Here is a 16,418-nt window from a genome sequence, read left to right as displayed (position 1 = left end):
GCGGGACCATCTGTATTCAGGTAGGCAGGGTTCTTCTCCCTTGGCTCATCCAGCTTCTGCAGCAGTTTCCCTCATCTTAAGCTGGTGAAAATTGCCAAAAAAAGCCAAAAGATCAGCTTCTGTCTTTCAAAACCTTCTAGTCCCTCTGTCAGATGACCCCTGCATCAGGAGGATGATCATGGACACTTACAGGTGACTTCGTTGTTGGATGTCCTGTCCCATGATAAACTGTTCTTCCGGCTGGGAGCCAGTCTGTTGCTGAGAACTGTTTAACTTCAACGGGAGAGCACCTTAAGTCAAGTCTTGTTAGACTTATTTAGTCAAGTCTTATTGGCTTATTGACTTATTTAGTCAAGTCTTATTAAGCTTTTGCCACTACTCCTGTTGGAATTTAGGTCCAAAATGGAGGTAATGGACAATAGAGAGAGCAAAGTACTGCATATTCAGAATGGAGTTTGCAGCTTGGTAAAGATACATACAGAGAATGTATAAATTGTGTAGATTTCTTATGACTTATGAAATCTTATGACTAAACTGGGAGGAGAGGTAGATAGCTGGAGGGTAGGGATAGGATACAGAAGGCCCTAGACAAATTAGAGGATTGGGCCAAAAGAAATCTGATGAGGTTCAATAAGGATAAGTGCAGAGTCCTGCACCTAGGACGGAAGAATCCCATGCACCGCTACATACTAGGGACCGAATGGCTCGGCAGCAGTTCTGCAGAAAAGGACCTAGGGATTACAGTGGACAAGAAGCTGGATATGAGTCAACAGTGTGCCCTTGTTGCCAAGAAGGCCAATGGCATTTTGGGCTGTATACGTAGGGGCATTGCCAGCAGATCGAGGGATGTGATCGTTCCCCTCTATTCGACACTGGTGAGGCCTCATCTGGATACTGTGTCCAGTTTTGGGCCCCACACTACAAGAAGGATGTGGAAAAATTGGAAAGAGTCCAGCGGAGGGCAACAAAAATGATTAGGGGACTGGAACACATGACTTATGAGGAGAGGCTGAGGGAAATGGGATTGTTTAATCTGCGGAAGAGAAGAATGAGGGGGGATTTGATAGCTGCTTTCAACTACCTGAAAGGGGGTTCCAAAGGGGATGGCTCTAGACTGTTCTCAGTGGTAGCAAATGACAGAACAAGGAGTAATGGTCTCAAGTTGCAGCGGGGGAGGTTTAGGTTGGATATTAGGAAAAGCTTTTTCACTAGGAGTGTGGTGAAACACTGGAATGCATTACCTAGGGAGGTGGTGGAATCTCCTTCCTCAGAAGTTTTTAAGGTCAGGCTTGACAAAGCCCTGGCTGGGATGATATAGTTGGGGATTGGTCATGCTTTGAGCAGGGGGTTGGACTAGATGACCTCCTGAGGTCCCTTCCAACCCTGATATTCTATGATTCTATGACTTAATACCATGGTATGTGTGGCCTTTGACTAGGAATGGAATTGTAGGAGCTTTTTTAAAATGGGTAAAATGGCTGTTTCCCTGTAAGTTTTATTGCAGACCTTGCTATTACAGTACTGTTTTAAATGTGCATCCTGTTAGTTTCCCCAGTCTCTACATGCATTGACCCATCCTTCTAGTTCTAAGAAATACTAACTCTGCAACAAAAGTGTCTCCCAAGAGCCTTTGTTTTGTTAGATGTCATAACTTGCATGGCCACACCATATGAGAAATGTAACCATGTTGAGACTATGGAAAATGGCCAGTTTGTTACCAGCTGAAAACATCTTATGATCAGACAACTAAAAAGGGATTTCTACCCCTTTTATCCTTTCCTCTTTCCCACCCCGTTACAGTTTTGTTAGCAATAACATTCTGGAGTGGATCCAGGAAACTGGATAGGACTGCTGTGTTGCATGGAGGAGCAAGGGAATGAGAACCTGCCAGCCAGGTTGGCAGAACATCTTTTAAGGTAGCTCAGGGAAAATTATCTTTCCTGCAGGATATTTCTTGTCCTATCTGGAGTTCTGCACAAAGCTGTCAGTCACTGAGAATTTTTAAAAACAGAGTTCCTTTAATAGCGAAATGCCTTATAGTCAGAAACACAGTTGAACAGTGTTTCTAGTACTACCCAGTATTCTAAGTGCAGACTAAAGAGTGTCAGACAGTAGATAAGGATTTACCCCTGTTCTGATGGCAATTGTGATGCTTTTGCTTATGCAGCCCAAAAGCACTTAAAAAAAAAGTGATTGTGTTATAAGCTCTTACCTAATTTCCTGCATACAGTCAATATTGGGGATCTTTCAGCTGCCACTTTCCAACCAACTACCTCCCATAGAATATCTTTGGATTACTTTTCCCCAGGTGTGTTAATTTGCATTTTTCCTGATTGAGTCTCCTGGTCCATTATTCTGGATGCCTTTGAATTATTTCTTTCATCTCATTGATATTTGCAACGTCTCTCAATTAAATGTAATCTCCAAATGTAATGTACAATTTGGACTGTTTAAATCAGGGGTTCTCAAACTTCATTGCACTGCGACCCCCTTCTGACAACAAAAATTACTTCGCGACCCCCGGAGGGGGGACCAAAGCCTGAGCCTGCCCAAGCCCCACTGCCCCAGGTGGGGGGGCCAAAGCCTGAGCCCCAGACAGGGGTCCTGTAACCTGAGTCCTGCTGAAGCCCTCAGGCTTTGGCTTTGGCCCTGGGCAGTGTGACTCAGGCTTCAGCCCCAAGCTCCAGCAAGTCTAAGCCAGTCCTGGCGACCGCATTTAAAGGGGGTCGTGACCCACATTGGGGTCCTGACCCACAGTGTGAGAACCTCTGGTTTAAATAAAACCAGCCCCTGTGGCACTCCATCAGCTCACCTGCCCTCCCCCCCATTCAGTATATTACTGTAGGTCATTGCTCTTTGCTTATGGTCCTTTTTTTTTTTTTACCAGTTTTCAATCCATATGACAGTACTCCTATTTAAACCAGTTCAGATAGATTTTCCAGTCCAGTTTAGTGATGTACTGCATCCAACGCTTTACTGAAAATCAGATCAATTACATCATTAACCATGTTTATTTAGCATTACATTTCTTTGTATTTGAGAATCCCAATCAACAGCTCTAGGAAGTTAGCCAGTATGTGATAGGTGAGCAATCAGTTATTACATGCCGTACTTGCTACTGGGAATTTTGCATTTAAAAGCCTAGCGGAATAATATATTTAGAGCTGTTGTTTAGTATTGTAACTCTGCTCCTGAGTCCTCTGTAGTCTATACAAAGGGACCCGTTCCTCATGTAATATATTTGCATTGTTTTAGACTTCATGACAGAAAGATGTGTATAATAGGACTGAGCATCCTAATGGAATTGCAAAACCGACCTCCTGCGGTAGATGCTGTGGCTGCCCAGATTGTTCCTTCAATCCTGCTCCTGTTTCTGGGATTAAAACAAGTGTGTGCTACTCGAGAATTTACGGAACATGAAGACCAGGCTAAAGACGAAAAACACGATGCAGAAGATAATGGTAAAATCTCCCATTTCCACATTGTGGATTTTGTCTGGATTTAATTTTAAATGTGTATGAAATGACTGTTCATTTTAAGACTCTTCAGCCAGTCTGCTGAATTGGTCTGGTTTATTGGATGCTTGGAAAGATGCTTTTGTGAACTGGTCATTCCTCTTAAAATTAATGCTAAAGCCCTTTTGGGTGTATCTATGTCACTCTTCCTGCAAGGGCAGTTTTGTTTGAAAATAATAAAAGCTGCAAATCTAGGTGCCTGATCACAAATGTGCTCTGTAAACCAGCATGCAGGAGACTCCTGACTAATAGGCCAACAGAAATTTGGCAGTGCTGTGGAGGCAGCATTCTTGGTCCCTGGGAAAAAAATGTCCCCAGTAGCTACCTCTTCCACTAATTTAAAAAGCAATGATAATGGGCTTGGAAGAGATCTCTGGAAAGTCATCTTTTCCCAGATGAAGGGTGGCAAAAGGAAAGGTGGATTAAAAAATGACTTTTTGAAAAAACCTGATATTTTAATTTAAACGGGAGTTTTTGATTTAAATAATATAGGTTTATTTTTAAATGAAAATTTATTTACAATTAATTTTAAGTTGTAAGGAAAGTCAAACCACTGAACTAGTGAAGTCATTGGCTCGGCATCTAGAACCAGAGTTGGTTGACGTGCTAAACCAGCTTTTGATAGCAGTAGCTTCTTCTGCAGGAGCAGAAAATATTTTCTTCATTTTAGTTTAATCAACTAGTTCAGATCAATGATTAGTTCATTCAAAGTTAAGAAACCAATTGTGAGCTGAAAAAAGCATAAAAGCTTGTTTTCCTCTGATAATCTATGAATAAAAACTAGGTGTGAGAAGATGAGATCTACTAGTTCTAAAAACTTGAAGGGCGGAAACAATCAATTTAATTAACTAGCTACAGATAATGCTTCCTTTATTTGATAAATCCATTTTACATGGAAAACCGTGTTTTGATGAACTTCATTCTATTGTACCCAACATATTTGAGGTAGTTTTGTTTAATAAAACAACTTTAAAGTGCTCTTTTTGTGCACTTTTAATTGAATTCCAAGTTCCAATCTTAATAGAGATTGACACAAATCTTGAGTAAAAAAGAAAATCCTCTAGTAAATGCATCATTTACCATTTTCTAACATCATAAAATATAAAAATTAAGAATGTGAATGAATGTAAATTAATCTATATGATTTGTGGCAAGGCACCTTCTCGGTCTGACCAAACTCAGCTGTTTTTAGCCCTGGTGAGATGGGCTTGGGGTAAAACAGTCCGTCTTGGCTGCACAGGGGCAGTCCACTCCTTCTCTCAGCTAGTCTTTTAGGTTGTTTTTTCTCCCTTATGGGACGGAATACAGCCTTCCCTCCTGGTGAGGCTTACTACTACTGGCCACTTGACTCCCCCCACCTTTCTCCCAACAAGGGAGGGTTTAAAAAAGGTCTCAGGCAGCCCTTAGTTTGAATCAGCTGATCCTAATTGATCTCAGATAACTCCCTTCTCAGCTGAACCTGATTGACCTGTGGTTACCCCTCCTCAGTTGATAGGGAGAAGGGCCTTTTAACCTTCTGGGACTGTTTTCTACACCTCCCCTCCCCCTGCCCCTTGCAGCTGTCTGTCCTGAGTTTATCACAAATTGCTTAAATAACTGTGTATAGATAGTATATACTCCTGGTTAGCAAAATGTACCAAATTTAATGGAAAGGCTATATTTTGTTGCAAATCAACATGCTACCAACCAATGAGAATCAGTCTTTCTTTAGGAAAATAAATAAATGCAAAATGAGATTAAAATCAATTATTTATATCCAGGTTTCCTGCTTACTGTTTAAATCATGATCAGACTCAGTGATGTAAATTGCTTGGTTTAAATCAATCCACCCTGGCACAAAGAGCCTTCAGGACAGGTTTACAAAGCAGGAATTGCGATGATCAAGATTCCTGTGGCAGAGAGGCCTCCTCCTAATCTATCAGGCAAAAAGGAAAAAAAAATCCAGAGAATTTGCCGAACGGGAGAGTGTATATTACACAGCATTAATGACAGATTATTTTATTGTCCGAATATATCTAATTTGCAGTATGAGATAAAACCATTGTAGGCTCTAATGCTTAAGATGGGTACAAATGAAATGCTTTTAAGAGGTGCAAGTTTCAGACATAACTGTAATTAAATTGAGTTGCCTCTGCTTATTGAGCATAAGAATGTGCTACAGTAGCAGCACAATCAGTCCAGTAGCCATGTGCTACTCAGATCTCTGGACTGTGATTTGCCTAAAACCCCCAGTCCCACCCATTCCAGATTGCTCTCCATAAGCCCGTAGCAGATATGACCAATTCCACTTACTTCCTCTAGCTGACAAAAGAAAAACTTGAAACGCTGTTTTTAGCCCCCCGTTCTGTTCTTGGAAATATTTCTTAGATATTTTGGCATAGTAACTCAAGACCTTGCTTAAGTCAGAAATAGCGATGTTTGGAACTTCGATTTCAGGTTTTTGGTTCAGGGTATGATTGCTGTTTCGTAAATACGAAGCTGGGTAAAACAGCCAAGGGAAGTTGTTTTAAGTGTGTGCAGTTAAGAGAGCGCTCTAAAGGTTGGTATGCAATAAATTTGACAAAATTAAGTGTATATGTTTGTAAAGTCCAAGTAAGTCTTTATTTGCTGTATTTTATTAAAAAGCAAAATGACAGGCCATTTATATTAATTTAAAAGAGAAACGTTGCTGTTTTGCTCAGTCTTTTACTCACAAACTAATTGGGTACATGTGAGAACAAATTTCAGTTTCACACTTCCAAGGTGTTATTAGAAACAAAGCATAACTGTGCTCTGAAATGTATGAAATATTTTGGTGGCTTTCTTTTTCACATCTTCTAGGTTTTGTTTTTTTAAAAAATTGTCCCTTTTCTGGCCAAAAATGTACATATACATGTTTTGTCCCTTAATATTTATAATTACTGAAAGCATATGATGACTTTAAAAAGAAAAATGTTGACATTTGCAGAAGAGATCCCAAGTGACGAAGAGGAGACAAACGAAGTGGGTCAGGCAATGCAAGAGAATCATGGAGGAGGTGGTGGTGGAGAAGATGAAGATGAGGATGACGACGATGATGATGACTGGGATGAAGATGCATTGGAAGAAACTGCTCTAGAAGGATTTAGCACTCCTCTTGACCTTGAAGATGGTGTAGATGAATATCAGTTTTTTACACAAGCACTGTTAAGTACGTACATGCCTGTATGCATAATTCTGTAATATGATCATTCAGAGACACTTATGTTAATAATTGTTTAAAATCCTTATCTGCGGTGTTAGTAACCTCTTGCACTATTAAAACTGAAAAAATAACCTAAGATCTTTTTTGTATGTTTGCTTCACCATTTATGCTGATTTACCTGAACTTGGATTTTTGAAAATTTCCCCCCTTTCTTCTAATGAGTTTCACTTTCTGATTCTCCTGTTCTAACATAACCACGAAATCTTTGGCTAGCACACACTCGTGGATACATCTATAGCTGAACAGGTGTTCTAACTGAAAAAGTCCTGAAATAATTTCTGTTCATACTATCTCTATTGCAATTTTTCAGACAAAACCTAAATTATAGGGCCTAAACTACTTCAGCGTCTTTTGAGTGCTCAGATAGAAGGATTAGTCATTTTCTAAACTGTCAAAACCCTAAAGGAAAAACCTTTTTTCTCCTGTCCAGAAGTTTTAACAGCTATAGTTTTATTTTTAACTTTGAAATGAGTCTAATATTCAGCATAACAGATGCATTTTGACCGTGAAATTGAACATGGCTGTGAATATTGGGCACACTTTGAAACATCATTAAGTCCCTGTTTCCAGAAAGCTCTCAAGCACATGCTTAATTTTAAGCTCCTCAAACCCCAAACCTTTTGGAAATAGGCCAACTTCATCTGTGGTCTGAGAAGCTGACAGAGGTGCCAAGCCAGTGTTGAGGTGTGAGGTCTGTGTTTTTAACCACACTCACAGATCTCTTTTTATCTCTATATCTTTTTCATCTTGTCCTTCTGAAATAGTCTTAAAACACAGGTTGATAATCACTTTGCATCCACTCCTTGTTTTGACAGCGGTTCAGATCCGGGATGCAGTCTGGTACCACTCACTGACAGCACCACTGAGCGATGATCAGAAGAAACAATTACAGGAAATTTACACATTAGCAGAACACCGGCGAAGTGCTGCAGGTCAGTCATTTCTCTTGGGCTGTTATGTGTTGTAGGGACTCTGGAACAGAATGTGCCTCTGTAACCATTAGATAGGGTGCAGTAGGCCAACGTGAATCCCTGTGCACTACTTGTCTTAGAGGAGGTTTGCGGAGGCTTATGCTGTCTCTGCACTGAGATGAATCTCACGTAGAGATTAACATTGCCTCTAATTTGTAGACTCCTATCTGCCAGATATAGTTGTTTAAATAGGGACTGAGCTAGATTTTCAGATGGATTTTTCACATAAAAAGTAGATTAAGGGTATGTCTATACTACCTACCGGATCGGCGGGTAGCGATCGATCCAGCGGGGGTTGATGTATTGCATCTAGTCTAGACATGATAAATTGACCCCCGAGTGCTCTCCTGTCGACTCCTGTACTCCACCACTGTGAGAGATGCAGGAGGAGTCGACGGGGGAGCGGCAGCAATCGACTCACTGCAGTGAAGACACCGTGGTGAGTAGGTCGATTACTGCATTGATGGAAATAAGGTCATTAAACCAAGGAGCATGCAGAGCAATGTCATGTATAATTATTTCATAATAAATTAATCTTTCAACTTCTGCCCTAGAGAGGGGTGTGAAATGTTACTTTAAAAAAAAAAATCTAATCTGCAATTTATCCCTGCCGTGGCAGATCTGAGAATGAAGTCTTGGTCAATAGAGTTTGTTCCACAAGCTTCCTATTCCGCACAGGACTATGTAGATCAGACGCAATTGCTCTCTACTTTTTTATACCCCTTTTCTTTCTCTTCTGTGAATTCTAGAGACTAAAACGATAGAACAACAAAGTGGCTACACGTTTGACAACAAAGGACTGATCACAGCATTTAACTTTGGTGGAAATGCTCCTGGAGGCAACTGAAGGAGAAACTGCAAAGGACTCTGGGAATGGTTTCATCATTACATTTTATTATAAAACAGTCATGACTTTTGAGTGTGAGGGGGAGGGTAATCTGATGCTCCAGATGGTTTCCCTTGGAGACAGCAGTGTGTTTTCTCCCCCCAGACTGCTCTTTCTAGCCAGCTACTGTAATGTTCAAATTCTTGTGGTGTTTTTATAATTTGATGGACTGAAAAGAAAACATCTGCCCTCAAGGAAACTGAATGACTGGGAGGGGCTAGGTTGAATCTAGTTGAGTTGCACTTCTCAGGTTTTTGCTGTGCAGAACTGATGGATTCATATGGATAACAGTGCCTTCTGTTGTATATGGATTATCTGAACAAATGAATTTGAGTGTATCGTAATTTTTTTAAGTGTAAGGATTCTTCTAGATGCACTGTAAGCCTTGGTTCCATGTTTTCCTACTATCTGTCTTGTACTACATGACTTAGTTGTTTGTTAATTGTATATACATTGCTGGTTTCAGAAACATCATCTCAACTTCCCTCCTTGGTGTAGACCTTTGTATGTTGGGCATTCTTTTGGAATTGTAAAGCATACTCTGGGGCTTTCAAGGGTTCTTACCAAAAAGCAGGTTTTTCCCTTGAGGCAACAGTCACCTCAGCCCACGTCCTTGAGATCGCTCCATTAAGACCGCCCACTTGAGTTGTAATGGCACTCATGCCCTGGCAGGTTCAGATCAAAACAGACGCTGATACCAAATAGTTTCCATCTCCATAAGTGTGTGAGTGATCAATCTCTGGCCCTTGCGAGTAGATGAGCTACATGACAACTTGTCTCCTTTATTGCTGAATATTGGGTTTTATTTTGGGACCCTGTAAATTCTTTTCCTTTAGTGATTCATTGTCATTCCAGCTATCGTACTGAACAACTGGGATCCATACCATTTTAGAGCAATAATTTATCTTAGTGGAGGGGAAAGCAGATCCAAATCTTGCTTTTTTTTATGTCTGAATTTCTACTCTGCATCCCATCTGGCTCCTCTCCCAATGCTGTAACTTAGCCATGTTTAATTTTTCCCACGTTTAAAACATCAGTCTCTTATACTCAAATATACACAAATACCTAATTGTGTGTGTGTGTTCGTACAGTGAAACTTGTCTTAAGCAGACACCCAGCTAAATACTGATGTGCACGGAAACCCTTCTTCTATAACTAAGAGGTTAAAGTTATAGTGGAAATGATGGGGATACATTAAAATGGTTAAATATTTTAAAATGAAGATTGAAGGTAGAATCTTTAATCCATGTTTCATGTCTTTTTTGTGTCTGATCACTTGTTCAGGGCTTGAAAGTGTTTACTAGGCAACTGTTACCCCAAGACTGACATGAAAAGTGAAAAGCTCTTTGCCTGGGGTGGTACCCAATTGAAAAAGCTCAAATCTTCCTTCCCTTCCCATCACTTCTTCAGCTACGGGGAAGGGTGCTGTCCTTGGACCCTGCTCAGGGCTCTTATCTTTTATAGTAACCTGTCTCTCCCACTGCCCAGCTGTGAAAATACACCTCTCCGGTTTTTCCCTCCTCCTGCCCCAGAATCTTCTGCCTGCTAGAACTGCTGGGTGGAGAGAGGTCCTCTGCTGCTTTAGCCCTCTTCAGCCTTCCTGCCTACTGCTGTGGGAGTCATGTGTCTGCTACTTTACCCCTCCCTCAGCCTCATTGTTAGGTCCTCTCCAATGGCCTTCTCTGCCACTGCTTAAAGTTTTTTTCAAAGCAGCCCCAGAATGAAATTGACTTGGTTCTTGATAAAAAGAAAAGGAGGACTTGTGGCACCTTCGAGACTAACAAATTTATTTGAGCATAAGCTTTTGTGAGCTACAGCTCACTTCATCCGATTTGTTAGTCTCGAAGGTGCCACAAGTCCTCCTTTTCTTCTTGTGAATACAGACTAACACGGCTGCTACTCTGAAACTTGGTTCTTGATAGTTTTCACTGCTGCTATTCAAAACCCTGGATGCAGTAGTGAAAAACTATCATGTCGCTTAGATCTGCTTTCATTCCACTAAAGCCTGAGAACACTTTGAACACTTGAAAATTCAGGCCCCAGTGCCTTTGCTAATAAAGTGAGTGGTGATTTTGGATGTCCAATATCAGACTCTTCAAAGAGGGCAGAGGCTTGGTACTTTTTGAAAAAGTCATTGGTCACTTTCCAAGATTTAGGTCTGGAGATATCCATCTAGCATGTGAGGGAGACAACACTTCATACTACATCACTTTACATTCAGTTCACAGTTGGGGGTTTCTTTATAACCATAAAAAGCTAGAAACTTGTTCTCAATTCTAAACAAAAATTATTCAGAAGTCGGTGGCATTGATTTCTCCACACATATTTGGCAGTGGAAGCTTCCTTTTCGCCATTGGGCATCTGGCAAATGGAATTTTTAAGCCCTGTGTTCATTTATGTATAAAATGTTGATGGTCAGTCAGTGGGATTTCCTTCAAAGCCTCTCCTCCCTCCAGAACGAAGAACAAAAGGGATTTTTTTTCCTTCCACTAATAAAGGGCATTGCGTAATCAAAAGGTAGTTTTCAGAAGTTAACATGTTCAAGCAGAAATCTACCACTGTATAGCGCTGTCCTTGTGTCCACCCCTCTGAGTCTTGGTTGTTCCCTTAACGCTGCTGCTTGTATACTTTTCAAATGAACTGCCAAGAAGATTTCATCCAGATGTTTCTTACAATGGACTTGAATTGCTATTTGGAATCTCACAGTTGTGGTCAGAGGGGAGATTTTAGGATATGGTGCACAAAAGGGTAACTAGCTTTCTCCTTCCCAGGAGATTGAGTAAATGTTTCTACTGGCAAAAAAACAAACATAAATTTATACCCTTTTTGACAAGGTATCAATTAAAGAAATAGTCCAAGATTTATTGGGCTCCAGACTCCCCTTTTACATGTGGTTCTCTTTTAATGTGATAAATGTGCATTCATACACAATCATAATAGGTAAGGGATTGTAGGGATTTCTTCTTGAGATGTGTCCAGCATGTACTACATTTAGTACAAATGTGCATTGCTGTCTCATGTTGAAGCCAGGGTAATCATGGAACGTCAGATACCAGCAACATTGAACTGAGCAAGATGTAGTTGCCCTTAGAAATGCAGAGACCTATGAATGTATTGTCAAATAAAACAAAGGTTGATAAAAGTAACCTTTGCTGCCCTGTGCCAGCATTCACGCCGTGTGAAGGTGACTGTATGGATGCTATGGGTGCTTAAGTATGACATTAGATTTGTGTAGGTTATAATTATAGCAAGTGTTAACTGATGTGGTAAAAGATGTTTTTCAGATAAATTAACTGGTCCTGGGTGTGAAATTTCAAATGCTGTTTTGTCATTCTTAAATGCCATTCTGGTTATTCTTATTATTCTTTTGGTTTCCTCTTTTTGCTTTGGTGGAGTCTTTTTTTGAAGGGGGAAGAGTACAGTCTGTTTTTGCAACAAAGCAAACTCTACAACCAAAATGACTAGCTCCAGGAAGAAAGCAGGATACCAAACTCAAGAAAATGTACAGTGATTACAGTTGACATGCTTTGGCAGAGTCTGGGTCAAAATATATAAACCATGTTCTGTAGAGTGTCCTAGTAAGATTCTTTGCTTCAGTGGGAAGAGGGTGTTTTGAGGGTGGGGGCTGTGAGAGAGGAGGTATGGAAATAAGTGATTTACTACTTCAGAATCTGCCATTTGTCCAGGTGGAGAAATTTAGTCTCTACTGAGTGTTAGATTACATCACACGTTAGTAGACAAGAGCAGCCATCGGAACTGTAGGATTTTGGAGCCCATCAGGCAACACTATACCATGCCAGCCTGATTTCTGCACGGCTGCCTTCAGAGCTGGACAGCCAGCTAGCTGCTGCTGCTCTCTGGCCACTCAGCTCTGTAGGCAGTGCAGACAATAGCTTGACGACCCCCTTTTGTGTTAGAACCCCCGGTTTGATAAACTTTGATTTAAGGACTTTTCACGTTTATATTTTGCCATTTTAAAATACATATTGTGATAGAGCAGGCCAAGGAGCAGTGGGAGAGTGGCCAAGGGGAGATATATAAGCCCTAGGCTAATTAAGGCATGATTTCCTGTAGACTAGGGAAGGTTACTGCAGGTTAATTTGATCACCTGTAGCCAATTAAGGTCCTGTCAGGAACCATATTAAAAACAACAACCCTACTTTAGGCAGACAGGGTGGAGAGAGGACTGGAGTTTGGAGATGTGTTGCTGAGAATTGAAAGGCCAGAGAAAGGGAGAACCTGTCCCAGCAGGGCAGGGAGACTCCCTCCCTGAGCATCAACGACCGAGGGTAACACTACCCAAGAGGGAAGAGGGTAAGAAACCCACAGGGGATGAGAGGGGCTGGGGCTCAGAGTGAGGAGCGAACCCAGACCCCTTCCCCACTTCCCTTCTTTACCAGTAACAGGGCCCTCACTCCCCAAGAGCAGGGGCAAGGGAGTTGCATCCTAGCCCCCCCCACCATGAGAAGTGCGGGACCCACTGTTCCAACATCGGTCATTTTGTCACAATATTCATACTTCGTTACAACACTATGAAATTGAAGATTTAAATATTTGAAACCATGAAATTCAAGATTTTAAAAATGCTATGACCATGACATTTATAAAAATGGACCATGAATTTGGTAGGGTGCTATCCATGACACAGGTAGGTCAGAATACGCAGAGTCCTGATTGTGAAAGAGGCCAGTCTTGCCAAATGTGGCGCTAACATAGATGAATGGTTGGTGCATAGAACTTGATCTTTATCAGAAAGAAGGAAAAAGTTACACCTTCTAGTTAAAGTTCTGTGCCATCTCTTGTTAATGTCAGCCAGTACTGTGGGCAACTCCCCATGTCTCTGCTTCTTCAATTGTTCTCAGTCCAGGAGGCTTTGTTGCTCTTCAGGTGGGCAGAGAATCATATTTCCCCAATTCCAGCAAAGCACATAATGCAGGTACCTTAACAGCTGCTTGATTGAGCAGAAAAGCACTTTATACAGGTGTAGACAACACTCTCTCCTTGAAATGTTACATGTGATCAAAGCAAGTGGGGTGTTGTCATTTACAAAAACAGCAAAGGTCCGGAGACCCTATTCCAGGAAAAGATCAGAAAGCCTTAGATATAGAGAGAATATATAGACTGGTTCAGTTAGAATCATAGACTTTAAGGTCAGAAGGGACCATTATGATCGTCTAGTCTGACCTCCTTCACAACGCAGGCCACGGAATCTCACCCACCAACTCCTGTAACAAACCCCTAAACTATGTCTGAGCTATTGAAGTCCTCAAATCGTGGTTTAAAGACTTCAAGGTGCAGAGAATCTTCGAGCAAGTGACCCGTGCCCCACGCTGCAGAGGAAGGCAAAAAACCACAGGGCCTCTGCCAATCTGCCCTGGGGGAAAATTCGTTCCCAACTCCAAATATGGCAATCAGCTAAACCCTGAGCATGTGGGCAAGTTGCCTGCTTAATATATATATTATCCTCTAATGCCATTACTGGTGAAAACAAAATAATTTATAAAGGAAGGCAGATCTAAATATATCTTTTGCTTTGGACTGGCAGAGACATCCCTGGTCCATGCATCTAATTGGGATGCTGTCTGCAGACATACTCATTTGCCTTTTAAGACAGGATCAGCTGAGTCAATGTGCAGTCTTGCTCTGGAGACTGAATTTGACAGCCTGACAAGTGAGAGAGCAAGTCAAAATTTGGCTGGCTGTGTTGGGGTGTACTCTCCAAGCTGACTCTGAGAGGGCTGAATTGGGCCCAATCAACCAATTAGGCTGCAAAGGGGGAGACTTAAGCTGGAGGAATATAATTAGAAGGGGGCTCTCCTGTGAGGGAACAGGTGGTGCTTCTACAAAGCCAGGAGGTTGGCAACAGTATGAAGGCAGCAGGAAGGAAGCCTGCAGTCCCCCTCCATGAGGCAAGGGAGAAGAAGCCTTGTAGGAAGGAGTCATGGGGGAGAGCAATAAGGTTGTGGAGATGCACACCTTACCTGTTCACTAAAGGGCCCTAGACTGGAACCCAGAGTAGAGGGTGGTCCTGGGTTCTCCTACCAACCATTGCAGAGTGGTACCGTTTGAGGGGCAGACTTCCTGAGTTACTTGTTGGAGTGCCAGGATCAGGGCAGTGGGCATGTGGACTGCCTGGTGACATGTGGACAGAAAAGACAGAAGCCACGGGCGAAGGGGAACCCAATTAGAGGGCTGAGTCAAGAAGAGGCTGGAGCAGCTCCTGGAGTGAGAGAGGGGCTCTACTTACCAGAGATGTCGCCTCCTCCTGGTTGTTTTGGGTATTAGCTCTGCATGGTTGATTCCCCTTCCTGCCTTTGTGCTCCATCTCTCTCTCTGGAGCCCCTCTGTCACTTCAGGAGGTGCTCCAGCCTCTTCTTGACTCAGCCTCCTAATTGGGTTCCCCTTTCCATACACTCCTCCCGGTCACACACTGTCTACTAGGTAATAGATGTGACTCTTTCCTCAAAAACATTTAACAAACTTACTCTAGACTGTAGCTGAACTATTAGCACTAGTGTTTGCAAAGGGTATTCAATCCTATTGTATCCTTTCTTCAAGATTGTCTGTGGGTGTCTGCAGCAGGGGTCCTTAACCCTATTTAGTGTTCCAAGGATCGCAGCCAACTGACCAGCCATTACCTGACCAGATTTTGGGAACAGCAATTCAGAAAATCCCCCATGGAATTTAAATATGTGGTGATATGGGCATTAAGAAAGTGTCCATTTGAAATAATGAGATCAACTTCTCATTATGTTTTAGATCATATACACGGTTCTTAATTTTGGTTAGCTCTGCTAGATATATAACCAAGGAACAGTTCTATATATTTGGAGAAATTACAAGCAGAAGCTTTTCCGAACATGCGGAATGTGGTACTGTATACTTTTAAACTCCTAAATCATTTTCAATATTAATGTTATTGGTTAGGGTGTTTTTTTTTCCCCCTCTTGTGGCACATGCCACATTAATCTCATTTGTAGTCTCTTTTCATATTGCTTTAAAAAAATCTACTTGCAAAAATAGCCAGGAATTATATTTTTCACAAATTCAGAGTTAATACTTTCTTTCACACTGATGTAGCAATAGCGGGGGAGGGATAGCTCAGTGGTTTGAGCATTGGCCTGCTTAAACCCAGGGTTGTGAGTTCAATCCTTGAGGGGGCCGTTTAGGATCTGGGGCAAAAATTGGGGATTTGTGAAAAATGTAATTCCTGGCTTTGAGCAGGGGGTTGGACTAGATGACCTCCTGAGGTCCCTTCCAACCTTGATATTCTATGATCTATGTGTCTATTTATTTGCTGAGATGGACCAGCGTCAAACCCCCTTCTCTGTACCAATTAGAAATCAAAGAAAGGCCAGGAGGGGCCATTCTCCTGCGTCCCATAAAGGGAAGGAGAGGGCTGGAGGAGAACAAAGACCCATGAGGGGCAGCTCTTCACCTCCGGACGGAGGTCGGGCCCCAGCTCCTGCTGAGCAGGCTAGCCCACTCCAGGACCTGCCTGCTACCTGGAAAGTGGCAGAGGCATTCAGCACCTAGCAGTGCCGTCCACACCAGAGGCCCTTCAGGCAGCAAAGGACGTTCTGTCCCTACCAGTGCTGCTCATACCAGCCATACAGGTGCCTCACGCTAGGGGAAAACCTGCCTTGGGACCCTTCCAACGGTCCCCATCAAGGCGGATCATCACCTGCATCCGGACCTGCTATGAGCTAGCTCAGGCCGAGCTGCCACCTATAGTGAAGGCCCACTTGACTAGGCCTCAAGCATCCTCGGTGGCATTCTTGGCACATGTCCCTATCTAGGACATCTGCAGGGCCGCGACGTGG

At 42.2% G+C, this 16,418-nt stretch overlaps 1 protein-coding gene across 2 annotated transcripts in view; it reads left to right on the top strand.

The window, feature by feature from the left end:
* The window catches only part of IPO8 (importin 8), a 65,819-nt gene extending 56,739 nt beyond the window's left edge, over positions 1-9,080 (top strand). For both annotated transcript variants that reach the window (XM_077827645.1, XM_077827653.1), the window contains 4 exons: positions 3,256-3,461; positions 6,463-6,684; positions 7,554-7,670; positions 8,459-9,080. In XM_077827645.1, the coding sequence (XP_077683771.1) occupies positions 3,256-3,461; positions 6,463-6,684; positions 7,554-7,670; positions 8,459-8,556 (643 nt within the window). In that variant the 3' untranslated portion in view covers positions 8,557-9,080. The remainder of the gene's footprint in view (positions 1-3,255; positions 3,462-6,462; positions 6,685-7,553; positions 7,671-8,458) is intronic.
* The last annotated feature ends 7,338 nt before the right edge of the window (positions 9,081-16,418 follow it).

Source organism: Eretmochelys imbricata, chromosome 1 (assembly GCF_965152235.1).
Source record: "Eretmochelys imbricata isolate rEreImb1 chromosome 1, rEreImb1.hap1, whole genome shotgun sequence".
In the NCBI taxonomy this organism is placed as follows: domain Eukaryota; kingdom Metazoa; phylum Chordata; order Testudines; family Cheloniidae; genus Eretmochelys; species Eretmochelys imbricata.
This window is presented reverse-complemented; position numbering and strand designations above follow the sequence as displayed.